General features: G+C 33.0%; 1 protein-coding gene across 1 annotated transcript in view; it reads left to right on the forward strand.

Annotated features, from left to right (window-relative positions):
* Positions 1–19545, forward strand: part of LOC114934929 (uncharacterized) — an 82288-nt gene that overhangs the window by 48192 nt on the left and 14551 nt on the right. The window contains exon 5 of the mRNA XM_029307642.2: positions 8702–8887. Coding sequence (XP_029163475.1) covers positions 8702–8887 — 186 coding nt within the window. The remainder of the gene's footprint in view (positions 1–8701; positions 8888–19545) is intronic.

Here is a 19545-nt window from a genome sequence, read left to right on the forward strand (position 1 = left end):
CCTTAAAATTATTATTTTGTACGATTGCGAGCGATTCGTGAGCAGAAATCATTGTTTCATGCGACTGCAATGTTTACAGGACGAATATTTCTCCGTTTCTTTCTTTTTCCTTCTTTGTTAGAAAAGTGCTTTTAAATAATTCTTTAAGCATCGCCTGTCACGCCAAGACAGATGCACGGCATGATAAAATATTTGCTCAAGTTTTACGCGGCGCGTCATAAAAGCGCACAATTGGAGCGATTCGGGTTTGCGGCGAAAACTACGTCGACACGAGGGAAAAAGGGGGAGAACGAAGGGAAAACGAAGCACAAAGTTGATTACGATCGATATGCGCCAATTTGCGTGACTAACTTCAGTCGCTGTATGTATAATTATTAATCAACTAATTGTTAGATTTTTCTGAATCTGTCAATTTTGACCAGCTGTTTTCTTTTTCTACGTTGTGATTATGGTAATTCTGTTTGTGATATATATATACAGGGTGTCCCAGAATGACCGTATTACACGTTAATAGGAGATTCTTGAGGCGATTTGGAGACGATTTTTCCTCAGCGAAAATGTCGAGAAAGGTCACCATTTTTTTAATGTTCCTAATTTTTGAAATCATATATCTTTGTAATTAAGCCTTAAATTAAAATTCTATTAAAGTAAACTTTACCTGAAATTAACTAAAAAATGCAGTTTTGTTAATAATTTATTTTTACAAGGCTTAGTTTACAAAATAGCTTTTATTTTCAATTATTTATAACTCGAAAATTATTGGTGTCTAGACATTTTCGTTGAGGAAAAATCGTCTCCAAATCGCCTCAGAAATCTCCTATTAACGTGTGATACGGTAATTCTGGAACACCCTGTATATGGTACATCGTTCGTTCCAGAATATATTTGTTTTAATAATGAGTTCTCTGTAAGTAAAATCAGCAACTAATGTTTTCGCTCGTATGCATTTTCACGAGCGTGCACTTATTACGACTTGTTTATGAGTCTTAGCAGCTTCGACTTTCATCTATCGATTCTCGTTGTGAATACGATTTTCATAGAAAATGGACTTTTTACCATCTTCCACGGGTGAGTGCGTATATTTATAGAATAGCGTGTCGAGTTTATCGTTCCGCAACCTTGCGGCGAGCACAACTTGGCATTTATTAATTTCAAATATCGCGACTTAGAATTGCAATTGAATAAATCTCGCGTGAACACATTTTTTCTTCAAAGCATTTAAAATTAAATTTCATTCGATAATATTTTTGGTCGGTGTCTTCGGTTAAAAATAATGAAAAATTCACCCCACCTCGTTGGTTTTCGATTAAAGTATTTTAAAAGATACTTGACATTGAAACGTTCGATTTAAGCGTCTTCAGCGCGTGTAAAAAAAACGTCTACACCTTGAACGAATTTTCTTCGTTATTGCGAGAGTTCATAGTCGGATTTTCGCGAATATAGCATCGAAAAAAATAACGTGTGTCATCCGATCCGACCGTGAGCGAGGCGTCGTAGGCGATTAGGATGATGATGTCACGGGCTCAAGGTCTGATTCGCTCTCGCGAGGTGTTTAACTGTCGGATGACGCCAGACACATAGTGCTGCTGGGCGTCAATGCGTAAACAACAATAGCACATATCTGCCTGCGAATTATGCAAACTGTCTCTTCGAATAAATATATTACTTGCGCAACAGAGTTTACGACTAAACGAAGCGATAATTTAAACTTTCGTGGACCTTAAAATTTAACAATAGGGGTACGCATATATACACGGGGAGAATTTTCTCTTAGAATTTACCCTGAAAATCATGGTAATTGGAAGAATTTTATAAGTTTTTCTCTCTGATTAATATTTATCTCAATAAACAATATTAGTAAAATTAATTGAACATATTTTGTCTTATTGTGGTAGATATTAATATTTTTAATTATTATTATAAAATTTCTCCAATAACATATCGGCTTACAATCACCATGATTTTCAAGATAAATAAGAGAAAATTCTCTCTGTGCAAGATATAAAATGTATATAAAATTTATATTAAAAATTTAAACAAATATATTTATATATACAAAGAGAGGAAAATATGAAAGAAACCTTACATTAAAAAATTATAATAGAATTGTCCTGCAAATCTTGACGATTTAATTTAAACTATCTGATAAATTCTAAGAGAAAATTCTCTCTGTGTACACGTAAGATATAAAATGTATACAAAATTTATATTAGAAATTTAAACAGAGGAAAAGCTGAAAGGAACTTTACTAAAAAATTTTAATAGAATAGAATTGTCCTGCAAACCTTGACGATTTAATTTAAACTATCTGATCCTGGGAGACTTGTAGATGCTGAAATCCCAGGATTTGGATTTACGAGGCCTCCCTCGTGTTTACTTTATCGAATCCTCTCGCGAGAGGATTTATCGGGGCTCATAACTCGGAATGACAACTTCATCGAGGAGTGCGCATTCCACATTCCGCTAGCGTGGACGTTTCCTCGCACGTTCGAAGGAATCGTTATCGACGCGCAGGATCGATTCCACGGCCGGCGACCACGACTCGGGAACCGGTTTCCAGTCTGGTCCAGGCTCGTCCGTGTTTTCGGTCCCTTCTCTCGCTCTTTTTCTCGAGTCCGCGCGCGATCATCGTCGACTCGTTTTGGTCGATTACGCGCGCGCGACCGGCAGGACGTTGCGCAAGATCATGACTCCCTCGACGCGCATTCCGACGAGCGAGTGTCCTCGCTCGATCGTTATCCCTTTTTCGGAGGATCTCGATGATTCGAGAGCACTCTCGCGACCTACATCGATCGGCGAAATTATACAATACGCGCAATCATTTTTCTCGATAGTCTATCAGGGTATCTGCGATTTATCCTGAAATCGTGGTATCGTGGAACAATATTGGAAAAAAATAAAACATTAATTAAAAACGAAAAATATTAATGTATAAGATAGTAAAGTTAATTGAATATATTTTATTTGTGGTAAATATTAAATTAAAGAAATTCTTGTAAAAGTCTTCCAATATTATATTGTTCTACGATTACTATGATTTTCCAGGATAAATTTGTTTCCAGCGGTCAGGGAAATCTGGAAAACCGGGCATTGTCAGGGAATTTTATAAATCTGGAATTTTGTCAGGTTTGATTATTTGTCTGAATTTTTTCACATTATTCTATATTTGTCTCAATGATTTGAAATTTTTCATTAAATAAATTATTAATAATTTAATATATAATATTTAATAATTATAATAATTTTATTTTAAAAAAACTTTTTCTTTCCAGACTCCCAGCACACTAATTTTCTGTGTTGTTAAAAATCGCTGTAGATGAATCAGCGTGTTCATTCATTTATAGTTTTATCGTCGTGTTATTTCATTTCAATGTGTTTGATAGAGACAAAACTAAAACATTAGATATAATATAAATAAAAAAAGTGATTGATTATTTAAATAGAGTTTATAGTGACATGTTTGTTTCGATTATCGTACATAATGCAGATTGTATAATTGATTTAAATTTTTGTTTTAACTACTGAACCGTTTTATTGTTGACAAAAATATCTCAAAGATTTCATAATTTAACATTTAATTGATTTATTATATAGAATATATGCAAATTATATATATTTGGAAAAAATAATATTAAAAAGTCAGGGAAAAAATTTATTTCTGGTCTTGGAAAATCTGAAAAAGTCAGAGAATTTTTTTCATTGAGTCTGTTGGACACCTGTTTATGCTTGAATGCACAAGATATTTTAAATCGAAGCATATATAATCGACATTTTTCCGATAAAAATAGATTATGTCATTCAAATCCTTCTCGTATAAATTATATACAGCATATCACGAGTGACTCTATTTCTCTCTGCTCGCCTGTCAAAGCGATGAATTCGTAGCGAGAAGCGGATGAAGGTTAACATGCTTGACGCAACTAAACATCCAGTAGCTTATCGGACGTATGTGTGATTGCCGTGGCGGCCTATATATTTATCGAGAAGAATAAATACTTCGTTAATTCTATTCCCAGCTGAACGCGCAATTTTTATCAGAGAATGACTCATCGCACATTCGCATCGGAATGTTATCGTTTGCGCTCTGCGAATGATGCTCGGGCTTTTGTGCTCGAAATATTCAAATTAATATTAATATAATTAAAGGAATAAATATGTTTCAACCAATACTGGCAAATTCTTTATTAAATCAATCTCACGACATTTCGACTAGAATTTTTATATTAACTATTATAATATTATTTCAGTATACTTGAAAAGGACCAGAATTATGGTTGAAATGTCGTGAGATTTATTTAATAAAAAATTTGCCGGTATGGTTGAAAAATATTTATTCTTTTAATTTTTTGACTGGCGAAATAAAGAATCAAATTAGTAATTAATATAATTATTATTATGAATAACGTTATCGCTAAGTTTCTAGGTGAAAACGTTTTTCTTGTCAAAATACGAGATTTTATATTTATTATACTATATATTTCTTTACAAGTTCTTCGAATTATACACAGAGAGAAATTTCTCTTAAAATTTTCCTGAAAATTATTAAATATTTCTCATAATAAAAACTATTTAAAAAATATGTACATAGTAAATTTTCCTGTAGTAAAATTAATCGAACACATTTTATACCTTGTTGTGGTAGACATTAAAATTTCTATTGTAATAAATATTAATCAGAGCGGAACTCTTATAAAATTCTTCCAATACCATATTGTCCCATGATTTTCAAGGTAAATTTTAAAAGAAAATTTTCTCTGTGTACGTGATATTTTTCTACAAGTATCACATTTTTTATTTATATTTCTACTGCAATTCACATATTTTTTTCTATCGAAATGCACTCTGACTCGAATATCTATACCTTCTTCAAGTCCTGTAGCATCCTTGGGGTATCGATATTACCATTCTTGCGTTTAACCCTTGAAGGAACAGGCAATTTCTCTTCTGCTAGGGATCGTTTTCCATATACGTTCGTCTCTTCCTTGGCCTCCATCTCCTGAAACTGATGATATAGCTCCCCCGAGGATATGAATCGAATTTTCACGAGCGTGCGACGTAAGGCGATAGATGAGTGAAGTTATATCCTGGATCTATCAGCCCCAGGCAGATGACGTAAGATAACAATAATCCTTAGGCTTACAGTAATACTTCCGGAAAGATCAAGCTTTGCCCTTCTTATCTTAATATTCTTAATCCCGTATATATTCGCAGAAACGATTATTTTTGTAGAAAGAAAAGAGAGAATACTCTTTGTGCTGCTCGATGAAATGCTCTACATATTTCCACTGTTTTATGCCCGGACCGCTTATTTCCCTGAACGACGTTCTCAGCGTTTAGACGAAAGATATACGCCTACGGGAAGACGCTCGTTGTAATTGCATTGGGCCGCTCATGCAAGTTTCATAGAAGTGTCAAGGCAAACGAAAATGCATTACGAATATATAGCGCTTAACCCTTTCGCTGCACGTATACCATATATCGCGCATAAATTTCGCATATGCTGCGAACACAATTTTCCCGAGTAGTTGTATAGTCGCAAGATTAAGTATTATTGAAAAACACATCCTTTATAATATTTAGATTTTTATTTTTTATTTCAATTCGAAAAAGGACCATTTTTTTTTAGACTTTATTCTGTAAATTTTTTGTGACTGTTGTATAATTTTAATATACAATAATTACAATAAAGCAAATTTGTATCTTTTTTACTAATAATATATTTAAAAATTCACAGAATGAAAAGTCTAAAAAATGCTCCCTTTATGTATATATAAATAAAAAAATAAAAAATATATACATACTATAATATAAATAGAATTATAAATATAAACAGAAAATAAATAAGATATATAATAATATAAATATAAGAATAATATACATCATCCTTTTGTAATATTTAGAGTTTATTTTTCATTTGAAATTCGAAACTAAAATAATGTGTATAAAATAATCTTTTAAAACTTTGTAATTATTGTATAATTTTAGTATCTTTTTTATGAATTTATTTTTAAAAAATGTTGTAACGCCGTGAATCGATCACAAATAATAAAGGACGTCATTCGTTTTAGTTATATAGGCAGATGTAGAGTTATAAGTGCACTTTGGCTATTACTCTTTTCAGAGAGAGCTCTCGTCCACCGATTGCTTATTATGCGAACTACGCAAAGCGGGTTATTTTAGAAATTTGTAACAAAGCCACCACCGCCCCCGACGTACACTCTCTCGATAGTTGGCAGTTCGTACGCGTATTGGCGAAATGCCACCTGTGCGCAACACGTGTACGCGGAGATTTTCGCAAAAATGAAAACGGATGGTAGCGACGACGGGATTTGCTACTCGTAAATTTATTTCCATTGATACCGTTCGATTAATTTCGTCGCGCGCACGAATTGTTACAAAATTTTAGAAAGCAAATTAATAGAATTAATTAGCTATTCAACGATTTTTTAATTAAAAAGTTCAGAGTGGAAAATTAAAAAAATCTTTTTATACACATTTGAAATTTCGAATAAAAATTATAAAGGATTCATGGCGTGTATTATTTTTTTATTTATATTATTGTATTATTTTTTAATCATTCAATCGACTCGAAAAATATCGTTTGCATGAAAATATACTTTGAGTATTAAACGAGATCATGTTTCGCCTCGGATTGCCGCGATTAAGTCAACGGCCTGGTTAACTTTCGTAATTATTGCGAATTAACCTTCTTGTTCGCGCCGCGAATACACAATTAATTCCGAGAGACAGTAGGAATTACTTAAATTGAAGAATTTCGTCAATTTTCGCGAAAGTTCGCTTAAAATGGCAAGATTGATCAATGCATCTATACATATAGTAACGCGTTATTAAATTATAAAGGAAGATATCTCAAAGAGATCGAACAAACTAAATATATGCAAAATCAATATCTTCGAATTAAAATCACTCCGCTTTACATGAACGTTTTGCATCTCAATATCCGATAATTCCTTCATTTTTCCATTCATGTCACGGAACGATGTTTATTGTTCCAGCTTTAATATATCTCGGAGGAAAAACAAAGAGGAGATAAAACTATAAAGCAGCTAGACTATTAAATTAAATTAAATTAAATTAAATGCTCCGTTGAACAAAACTATATAATTAATTAAAATTACATTTTAAATAATCTTTTCGACATTTATGGATACTTTGAAAATGATAGAGATTTAAAAAAGGAGACGAGTTGCTCCAACTTCTTTGCGCAGCGTATCCGTCCGTCGCCGTTTCGGTGCATCGCGCATTATGTATTACATCTCCCGACGTTGCATCGTAACGTGAATGACGTCGTCGGAAAGTTATGTAAGTGGCAAACAAGCGATCAGACGACCGACTTGCGTTTCGACGCACACCGACCAGACACGCTGCCTCCGGGAATCGGACAGAATCGATGCATATCATCTCATACATATTATCTCAAAATTCTTATAAGATTTAATACAAATTTGTATTAAAGAAAATATTTATTTAAAAAATTATTTAATTATTATATTATTTATTTATTATTTATATTATTTCTTTTTTAAAATAAATACAATATTTTCTAAAAATTATATAAACAATTTTTAATACATGAAATAGAATAAAATTTCTAATACATAAAAAAAATAGACTTACTAAAAATATAAGATAATTTTAATTTATGCGGCATACATATATTCATCGTATTCTAATATCTAAACTTTCCGACAATCCTAGTCACAGAGTTATGCAAAAATTTAATCAATCTTTATTATATTAACCCTTCGGAGCCAGTCAGTGAGAAATTAGCCGACTTGTACGTGAGAGTCGCACATGTGCGTGCATCGCGAGCGTTTCCGAGGAAGGGTATTGCACGTTTCTAGGGATAGGGACACGCGAGGAGGCGTGGCGACAAAAGCGGAAGTTAAATCGTTAAATTTCGCTCAGTCTCATTTTTTTCTCCGCGCAACTCGCGCAAAGCTGGCGGAAGTGCACCCTCCGTTTTATCATCCGATACCTGCGTTCTCGAATGCAAAGGCGATTGTTAAATATTAATTATTATTATTATTAATGATAATATTATTAGATTATATTATTATATTATAAAATAATATTGTTATATTAATATTAAGATAATATTATTAATTAGTTTTAAAGAAGAATGCGAAAAATTTACTTGAGCTCCCGGGAAAAAATTTTTATATATGACAATATAAAACAAAAATTATACATATACTCGCAAAATTATACATATATGAAATATGTCCATACATAATTAGATGAAAGTGCTTTTTATATATAATTATATAAATTTATATATATATATATATATAATAAATACACAAGTATTTCTTCATATATACATATAAATATATGTTTCATATATATAATTTGACATGATCATATATGAATTCTTATAATTTATATATAAATTTATATAATTATGTATAAAAATGGACATATTTCACATATAATGTTACGATTATATATATAATTATACAATTATTTATATATAATTACATATAAAAAATTGTTTCCCGGGCTGCGTTTTTAGGAGAAAGAAATGTTGACTCTTCTGATGTTACTTATTAAAATTATTTATTATTAAGAATATTTATTTTGTATATATATAGAGTATTTAGACAATAAAATAAAATATCTTTTATATTATATGTATATTTGTATACTATAATAGGATGCATTTATCTTTTGATTTCAGCGAAGGTAGAGAAAAAGTACGTGTCTCGTTGTTAGGTCCACAACCATCGCCGGCGACGCCCGGTGTTCTCTTACTGGAGCCGATAACACATTTGACAGGACATTCGATAAACATGGCCAACAATTCTGCGGAACTTTTGACTACGCACACCGAACACACCACGCCCGCCTATCACGCGCAAATAAGGTAAGATATTCACTATCCTGCTACGAAATTTTCAGTCATATTTCACCACATAAAAGATAAATAAATTACTAATTATAAAATAAATTGAAACATCAAAAAAAAAAAGATATCATTATCAGTCATCTCGTAAGAAAATATATCTTTTAGTATATAATTTTGTTAAATAAATTTATAAAATAATATTCGAGAAATAAATTAGACAGCCATCAAAGAAAGAGATCGAGAAAATCATTAAAAATTATTAAAATTAAAAACAGGGACAAAAAAATCTAAAAAATTATCTTTCATTTTTCTGGATTTGCATAATTTTTTTGATACACGTTTTTTTATAAATGAGATACGAAATTCTTGTAAAAAGAAGCGAGCACGAAAATCATCGAAGAAAAAATGAGAGACACTGTCCCTGAAACAATTAACCTCCTGCGCACGATTCGCGCGACCCTTGACGATCTTAATGGGCCGGAAGTGACGTTACTTTCTCTCTCTCTCTCTCGGTCCCCTTTGTATCTCCGTCGCCTGGTACCACTGCGTTACCAAACTATTTACGACGGTTCTCCGCGGTTACAGACTTGCTTGTGGTACAGTGTAACTATTGCGCGAGCTATCGCTATCGCTATTTCGACATTACAAGCGGTCTCACCCACGTAAATTTTCCAAGATAGTTTCTTCCTTTGTCAAAAAGATATATAGTATTAACTGGCGAACAATGAGATGTGAATCTTCTCTGAACATGATCGCGTGTAATTTAATTTCGTAACATTTTCGAGTTGACGTTTTGAAACCTTTTTCATAGAACCATTAAAAATGTTGCAGAAATATTTTCAATTGTTCGAATTAATATAATATAATTAAAATATTTTTAATTGTTCGAAGTAATATAATATAATTAAAATATTTTTAGTTGTTTGAATTATATAATATAATTCATTATAATTAATCAATATAATTAATGAATAATATAATATAATTAATATAAAGATAATTGTCGGAATTAATTCGAAAGAAAGCAATAGGAATAATATTTATTTCAAAATTTCACAAATCCAAACATCAAATACCAAAATGTGTTTGTCATTTTTTAAATGGAATATCGGACTGAAATTACACCTTAAAGAATACTTTTAGCCTGTAAAAAGCTGAAAAGTAACTTTGATACAAGGATGATAAAGATTAGCGCGTGCGATGACAGTTGATGAAAGTGAACGCAAATAGTTTGCAACTCGGGGAGGAAGAACCGACGATTTGCCACATATGTATATATACATATATATACACCCGCATATTGATACGTACTAATATGCATATCTCGCGGTCATAAATAGAATTCGAGCAGCGCGTGAACGTCTAAAAGTAAAGTTGATTGCAGTCTGTTTACTCTTGATTCCGGATAAGAGTTAGCACGAAGTGTAATAAACTCCGCGATAAACAACTTACTTTAGATTCTTCCGAAAGATTTTTGCGTGAAATGGAACTTCGACGACTCGCATTAAAATGCAAAAAAAAAAATTCTACAAAATGTTTTAGCTCTTTATTTATATCACACGTTTACATATATAAATAATACGATATATTTCTATAATCAGTCTAAAAGCAATTGTGCGTTAGATTAAAAATAAATTAAGATTGTTCTTATTTGAAGCACATGATATACACACACACACACACATTTTTACTCCAAGTCACATCAAATGTCAAAATTGCATTTCGTGCATTTGAGTGCCGTCAAAATGAATGCCGAAATAATTTTCTACAGGATTCTAATTTTCTAACCGAGCGATGCAACGCGCGATCGCATCGGTTGCAACGATTATGCATTCGTAGTGTATATATACAGACATTGTTGCTTAGTGAAACACACGTTACATAATTCGCGCATACGTCGCGCAAGGTTTCTAATTGCTAATGCAAGCCAACGTGACGATGGAATCCGTCCGCGTGAAAAATTCCCCGGACAATTTTGTCGCGCGTATAAATTTTGCAATGTTATAACGTCTCAAAAGTTAACTCACGTATGGCTGAAACTCGTCGGATTTGAACTCAGATTTCTCTTTCATCCGTTGGCTTTATAAAAAAGCAGCACGGGAGAAACTAAAGTTTCGCATAAAATCAGGGAAAATGCGGAAAATAAAAATATTAGCCACCTAAACTTTTACATTTAACTACAACTGTTCCTATTTTATTACCTACATCTATGGCTAAAATTTTGGCATAGTGGCTAATATTTTTTTCCATCAACTGATATAAAAATAAAAAAATTTAATATTAGGAAAAATCGAAAGAAAAATATTCCAGCCATCACAGCTAAATTTTAGTTGTTTCTATATTAGCTATGATAGCTAAAATTTAGGCATGATTTTTGACTTTTGATGGAATTGGCTGTTTTTTATATGTTGTAACTTGTAAGTTACAACCAGTCAAACAACTCGCAAAGTTGTAATTTTTGTGTTTGATTGTAAATTAGTAACCATCTATTATTTAGCCTTGAATCTGTTATATTTTTGTTCAGTAAGTCATAAGTTATAACACGTGAGAAAATCAGCTGATTTTATCGGTATTCAATTTCATGTAGGATTTTATGCAGGTTCTAAAACCTCGTACGTAATAAAATAAAAATTAAATCTTGGTAAGATCAGTTGGTTTTCTCATGTGTTGTAGCTTATGATTTGCTCAATAAAAAATCCAATAGGTTTAAAGCTAAATAATGGAGCTGATTTACAGCCAATCGAATGTGATAAACTTGGGCTCTACGAATTGTTAGACTGGCTGTAACTATCTAATATTTAGCTTTGAGGCTATAAAACCCTATATGTATTTAATTTTGGCTTCTTTCAGGGATAGCTAAAAATTTAGCTATGGTGGCTAATATTTTTCCCGGACTAACTGACACAAAAACCAATTAAATTAATAAAAAAAAAAAAGCCAGAAAGGAATCATTCAATTTCAAACTCATCATAAACTACAACATATGTAAAAACAACCAATTCTATCGAAAGCTAAAACCCTATGTATTTAATTTTGGCTCCTTTCAGGGGTAGCTAAAAATTGAGCTATAGTGGCTAATATTTTTCCGGACTAACTGACACAAAAATCAATTAAATTAATAAAAAAAAAACCAGAAAGGAATCATTCAATTGCAAACTCACTATAAACTACAACATATGTAAAAACAATCAATTCCATCGAAAGCCAAAATCCTATATGTATTTAATTTTGGTTCCTTTCAGGGATAGCTAAAAATTTAGCTATAGTGGCTAATATTTTTCCCGGACTAACTGCCACAAAAATCAATTAAATTAATAAAAAAAAGCCAGAAAGGAATCATTCAATTCCAAACTCATCATAAACTACAACATATGTAAAAACAATCAATTCTATCGAAAGCTAAAACCCTATGTATTTAATTTTGGCTCCTTTCAGGGGTAGCTAAAAATTGAGCTATAGTGGCTAATATTTTTCCGGACTAACTGACACAAAAATCAATTAATTTAATATAAAAAAGCCAGAAGGGGATCACTCAATTCCAAACTCATCGCAGAATCCGTGGACCAAATACGCGCATCTATTCTACACATATATCCATATGACGATCCACTATTGCCAGTTGTTTTCCACGTACACATATCGCGGTTTTCATTCATGTGCACCTGTGCGCGCGCATTCGTCGGACACAATCCTACATCCAAGAGTGAGACGGAGAAGGAGAACGCGACTTATAGCTCTGCATCACCACCACCATCATCACCACCACCAGCACTCCACCAGCAGCAGCGATGCCAGCCTCGCCAAATCGCGGACACCAGCAGCGCCCGGCACCGACGCGACGCCACGCTGCGCTCCTGGTTCACGCGCGGGTTCACCAGACGAGAGGTGAGGCGAGGTGAGGCGACGTGTCGCGTCCGGAGAACGGGGAGAGATCGATATAGCGTGGGTGGATGTGCAGAGGTGCGGTGAGGCCGCCGCCGTCAGTCGTGCTGTCGGCTGCATCGCCGAACAATCGCGTGCACTCTTTCTCTCTCTCTCTCTCTCTGTCTCGCTGACCAATTCGTCTCTCTTCCTTTCTCTTCTCTCTCTTTATTTTCTTCCCCTTCCTCTTTCTTTTGCATCCAGTGCAGCCGATCGGATGCAGCGGGAGTGCATCGGGTCTCGGGATCGCTGCATCCCCGATGATGCGGTGATAAGCTATACGGTTGTACGGTGATAAGGCTGGGTGACACAGTGGCACAGTGAGTGAACAGTGGGGATTTATCAGTCGGATTTATTAATCGATCTACGGATTCTCGACGAGAGAGAGTGAGTCTGGGAAATAGTCTGGGAGACGATCGTCGTGGAGATCTTCGCCGATTTTTCTCTCTTTTTCTCTCACGTTGACGCACGTGCGTGAGCAAGAGTGCGATTTTTTATCGCTGCGAATTGCAGGTTTAATGGTCCCGTACGATCTCGCAATCGCAATTCCGCGACGCAAAATGACGAACTCTGACCGATTCGCGAACAACGAATGCACGATGCACGCACTGAAACCACATTTTTCTATTGCATTTTATGTATTTTTTATTATGGAGATTTCCTCCGATACGACGCCGCAAAGTTCTTATGAATATGAGAATAAGAATTCGAAATGTGTCGATTTTCTGCGGACGAGAGACTCCGCAGAGACACATATTTTTTATATTTTATATATACATTTTTTGAGCAAAAATTTAATTTGTTTAATATATATTTTTTTCTGTTTTTGCAAAATTTACGCACAATTTTATGCTTTATCATACAATTTAAAATTTATAAATATGTGTTTTATATTAATAAGAGGGATGAAAAATATATGAAGAGAACAGCGCGTTTTCCTTCGGAGAAAGAAAAATAATAAACCGTCAGTTATCGACTTTTCCGCATGCCATTTTGCTTCCGTGTATATTTCTAGTAGTCTATACCACACAGTTTATACACTGTGCATTTTCCTTTGTTCCTTCTGTCACAGTTATATTGCACAAATCCTTCTATTTGCTCTTCTATTAATCGACAATAATTTCCAACTTCAATACTATATATACATTAATATTCAATCGTCGATTAGCTCAATCTATACATGACACGTAGTACGCTGTTAAAGAATTATTTATCAGCATTTGAACATTTTTTTTTTTTTCAAGTTGATGACTTTAAAATTAAACAGCGCTCTTCGCGGATATTTCACGTCGTGCAAGTTACGAGATTTGCTAGGTGGAATTCGGGATGTGTCCAAGTCGGAGAGGCGCGTGCCAAAGATAGCGAGCGGAGAAACGCCGACTTTGTCGAGAGAGCCGTGACCTGCCATAGAAAGGTTTAAGACCGTACGGACTGAACCCTGTTGATCGCCTAATTGCTTGATTAAGCGTAGAAGCGTGAACTGCCCTTTTACTAGTGAAATGTTCGTCAAGCACGGTTCCGTTGATCTCCGAAACTATTCAGATTCAGCAGATTCGTATATAATCGCGTGGCGATTAATTTCGTTTATTGTACTGTAAAACGTGTTTTAATCATTTTATTTTTATATCCGAGAGGGAGAGAAGTAATAGATTTTTATCAGAAGATTTATATTGAAATTTAATATAATCTAAAATAATAATTATAATATTCTAATTGTTGTTTTGCTCTTGAAAGCAATAATACTTGATTTTACGTTGTGTAAATTTAAAAAAATGTTTACGATTGTAACTGGAACGGATTTTTTTAGACACGATAGAAGGATGAGACTTATTACATTCGAGTACGACCGTGTCGTTCGTAAAGTCTGGAAAAGCATTTACGAGAGCGTAAAATCGCGAGTAAAACGATGCACCGAGATATATCTCGAAGCAGCGAGTAGGTTGGGACGATGGCGGCGATCACGACATGAATTTTTCAGCAGAGATTCTCTCTCTCTCTCTTTCCCTTTCGTCGCATGTTCGAGAAAAATGCGCGTTACCACGAACAGGATAATAATAACTCATCCTCGTAGACGTGTGCGCGCTTCGACCGGCTCTCGTTAATGCAAAATAGAAGAATCAGAATGCACTATTAATATCCTCCGTGTAAGCAGTTGAAGTTTTCTTCGACTTTGTACGTAGTAAAATTCTTAAGCTTAACAAACTACCTTAATGCAATTACTTTCGCACAATTATATTGGACGTTCTTTTTAAGCTACCAGCTTTTCTTTGGTTACTTTAAATGGCTTAATCTGAAAATACTTAAATTATTGAAGAGCTAATATAAATGATAACTTATATATATATATACATATATAATATATCTTATATATTATAATATATATTATAATATATGATATATATTATATAATATATTATATATAATCGTATATTATAAAATTTTTAAGCTACCAGCTTTTCTTTGGTTACTTTAAATGGCTTAATCTGAAAATTAAATTATTTAAGAGCATATATAATTGATAACTTCGTATACTATAAAATAAAATTTAATATTCCCGGGAAAATTTCGAAAATCAATCGCGAACGGATTGGCACGGTGTGTCGAAGCGTTAAAATTTCGCGTTGAAACTTAGCGACAGGCTCGGTCGAGCGATGCTGTCGTGACATAATTTTTGCCCTCGCACTCTCACGACCTCCTCATTTGAATGACGCTCGCCCTCCACCTCGTTGATCTCCATTAAACCTCCTTCACGGGGAAATTCGGTCGCACAGGTCCTCGTATTACCGTCAATTACCAATTACGTGTCGATAAACGCAAGTAATGTCGTTAAGTGGATTATACTAACTTCTATGATGGCAGTAAGCGACGACAGTTTGCTCAGTGACAAATAAATCGTAATATATTTTATTTGTATTTAATTATCGCATCATAGAATTTTGCGGGAACATTTTTTCTACTCAGTTTTCTCTTTTAGAATTTATTTACCCTGAAAATCATGGTAATCCTGGGATAATATATGGTATTGGAAGACTTTTATGAGAGTATCCTTGATAAAATATTTAGGCATCACAAAAAAAAAAAATATATTAATATCTACCACAATAAGATATAAAATATGTTCGATTAATTACAAAATTTACTATGTACATTATTAATATTTTTTAACAAAAGACGATCTCGAATATTAAGACGTAGTAGTATTTATCAAAATTCATCAATTATTAAATGAAACTACATACATCAATGCATATTATATATGTATATGTATATATAGTTTCATATTAAAATTGATGAATTTATTTTTTATTTTTTATTGTGTTGAATTTTCTATTGTGATAAATATTAATCAAAGATACTCTTAAAATTTCTTCCAACATACACTTATATACTCATATAAAATTTTTAAACGGCAAATTTTAATTGCATTAAATCTTACAAATTTTCTTCCATATATCTTAATATTGCACATCTTGGACCTAAACCTTGATTTAAAGTTCCCTTAGCTTAAAATTTACTTGAATTAAATTTGATTGACGTTGCGTTTTTCTTCTATGGATTATTAATTAATCTGTCTGAAATAAAGCGTAATCTCGCGATTTGAATACTAATCACTATGCAGAAATAATTTTAAGTACGACGGAATGATTCTTCGCGACGAAATGGCGTCTCAGATATTAGATAATCTGCGGGGCTAATTGAATATTGCATTCATCCCTCTTGTGTATTCCTCCCACTCTACCTGCAGGCATCGGGGAGCCTGATCCAGGTACATACATACATATGTGTACATGAAGTTGATCACGCAGCCGCGCAGCAGCCGATGATGAATCCGTGCGACGACGACACGCGGCGCAAACGCATGCACGCATGTATACCTTCCCATGCTGACTGACCTTATACTCAGTGGCCCATATACGGCACAGATTGCGAAACTAGGTCGTAACGCTGTTTTATCCCTTTCTTATTCGAGAAGCGTTTTTCGGCCGAACGATTCGAAAAATTCCAATTACGATTCAAATATCGCGACTCTATCCTAGCTTTAAGGGGATCCTAAACACTCTTGAGAAGTCTGTTGTTTTTTTCCTGTTTTATCGACAAAATGAGTGAGGTTAGATAAACTATAAATCTATTTATTGGCTATACGGATTGCTTTTTACCTGAAATTAGAGCGCTTCGTTCTTTGTTAATATTAAGATTTTAATTTGTACAGGAAAGGATTTATCAAAAACAATCCGTATTGCCAATAAATAGATTTGTAGTTTATCTAACGTCACATTTTGTCGATAAAACAGGAAAAAACAGACTTCTCAAGGACGTTTAGGATCCCCTTAATTGATAAAAATTACAAAGAGAGAATTTTCTCTTAAAATTTACTCTGAAAATTATGGTAATCGTGACACAATATGGTATTGGAGTAATTTTATGAGTTTCTCTGATTAATATTTATTAGCGCAATAAAAAATATTAATATCTAATACCACATATAATATATAAAATATGTTCGATTAATTTTATTACGTACATATTAATATTTTTTATTGTGGTAAATAATCAGGGAAAACTTCTAAGAAAAAATTCTCTTCGTGTATGTTTCATTTTTTATTATATATGCTCTGTAAAAGCATTTTTTACCTTTTTTAATTTTATAAAAATATTTTTAAGAGGCACCTGTTCTTATAAAATGGGTGTATTTTTCATTTCTCTCTTTTTCTAATTATTTCAATTTGTTCAATTTAATTTTCTCACAGAAAAGAATTAACTGAAGCTGTCTCTGTATTACAATCTGAATTTTAGTTATCACGCTAAATGACAACTAATATTTTTTAGCTATAGTTTAACGGAGAATGCTTAAAAATATTAGCAACATTTTTGGCGTGATAACTAAATTTTGTGTTTAATATAGCGACAGCCGGGGTTGGGCAGATATTTCGAAACAACATATTTAAATACAAGATACATATATTTAAATACTATTGAAATATTTTGGTTTTGAAATATATTTAAATACTAATTGTATTTATAAATACATTTCTAAATACTTTTAAATACAATTTTTTTTTTAATTTTCTGATTATATATACTATATACTTAATATTAAAGCATTTACAAAAAGATTATCTATACTATTATTTTAAAAATTTCATTTTTTAAATAATAGTAATAGTAGATGATTTTATTGTAATTGCTTTAATATTAAGTATAATATAGTCTGACGGTAGAATTATATGAAAATAATATCAAAAGTAAGTTAATTTCAACACTTTGAAAGATAAGTTTATTTATTTGAACTTTAAACTTTATAAAACAATATATATATACATAATTACATAAATGCATTAAAATACAAAGTACATTTAAATAAAATAATTAATACCAAAATTCGAAATACTTGATTATTAGGTATTTTAAATACTGTATTTGAATAAGATACATATCTGCCCAACCCTGGCGACAGCAAATTTTGTTGTCGTGCTCTATTCGAAATTGAGAAGCATCGGATTGAATTTCGTGTATAAAGAAGACGTGTATTCACGTGGAAGAGCCGTGACCCATATTCTCACCCCAGTCGAGTCGTCCAAGCCCCATGATCGGTGGGCGCGAAGGCCGAAGAAGGGAAAGACGGCGGTATGCACCCTGTAAGAGGGTGCGTCGTTACAACGACAGGGCGAGGCCGTGTCGGCCGTTAATCGGGATGAAAATGTCAAACGGCTGGAAATAGTCGATCGCGGAGTAAAGGACGGCCGCACTTCGGTTGTAACGGAATCGCGAATACAAAGAACCGTCTGTTCTCCCTATGTGCACCTTCAACCCTTCGGAATGCACACACGCTGCGGCTGACTTTTTCACGAACTATATATATGTTCAGCTGAAATCTATCCTCCGACACTAGGGATGTCGAAAAGGTCGACATTTCGAGCGGGAAAGTTCATATATAGACATAAGAGTTCGTACGAATTCTGTGATCAATCATATGTTCATTGTCTACCTGATTTTCAAACGGAGCATTTCCCTTCTCTTTATTGTGTGAGAGAGTAATAAATAATTATAATTATTGTTTTCTCTTCAATTTTTGTCTATTTATTTTTTTTTTTTTTTGATATTTAATTTTTAATTATATTGTGTGATATTAACACGATTGTCGTTATATGTTGTAAATTTTGATTAAACTCAGACTGGGTTTTCATGCGGGAGCTTATTATCGCTTGTTATGGACTTAAAGAAAACATTCGAAATGACTAATAAATTGAATGATTAACCGAGATAAGTGAAGTGTCCCCTCCATGTGAGATCTGTACGTTAATTGGTCGACAGAGTTCCATTCACAGAGAAGAAGAGCGCTTTGTGCGTGTTACGCTTCGCCGATAAGTGAATGAATCTTAAACGAGTTAACGGGTAGTTCCCTGTTTCCTGAAGAAAAATGCTCGCATTCTTCGTTCGTCTTATCTCTTAGAATGTTTCTGCTTCAAGCTTCTTTCTTCGCAGCTTTACACTCAATGTTATATTTTACTTCACAAGTTTTCTATATATACCACTGTTTACTTGTACATTTTTTAATATATTAATTTATATGTACACGATTCGTGTTTTCTAAAAAAATTATCTATGAGTCTGAGAAATGAAGATTTTATATCGATCTTTACTACTGATTAATACTAGTCGTTGAAACAAATTTTTACACTTGTATTAGAAGCATATACTATTTTTTATATCCCAAAAAAAACAGGGTTGGGTAAGTTAATGATTTTTTTAAAACT

This window comes from Nylanderia fulva, unplaced genomic scaffold, assembly GCF_048542155.1.
Source record: "Nylanderia fulva isolate GAGA-0341 unplaced genomic scaffold, ASM4854215v1 Scaffold35, whole genome shotgun sequence".
NCBI classification, from domain to species: Eukaryota; Metazoa; Arthropoda; class Insecta; order Hymenoptera; family Formicidae; genus Nylanderia; species Nylanderia fulva.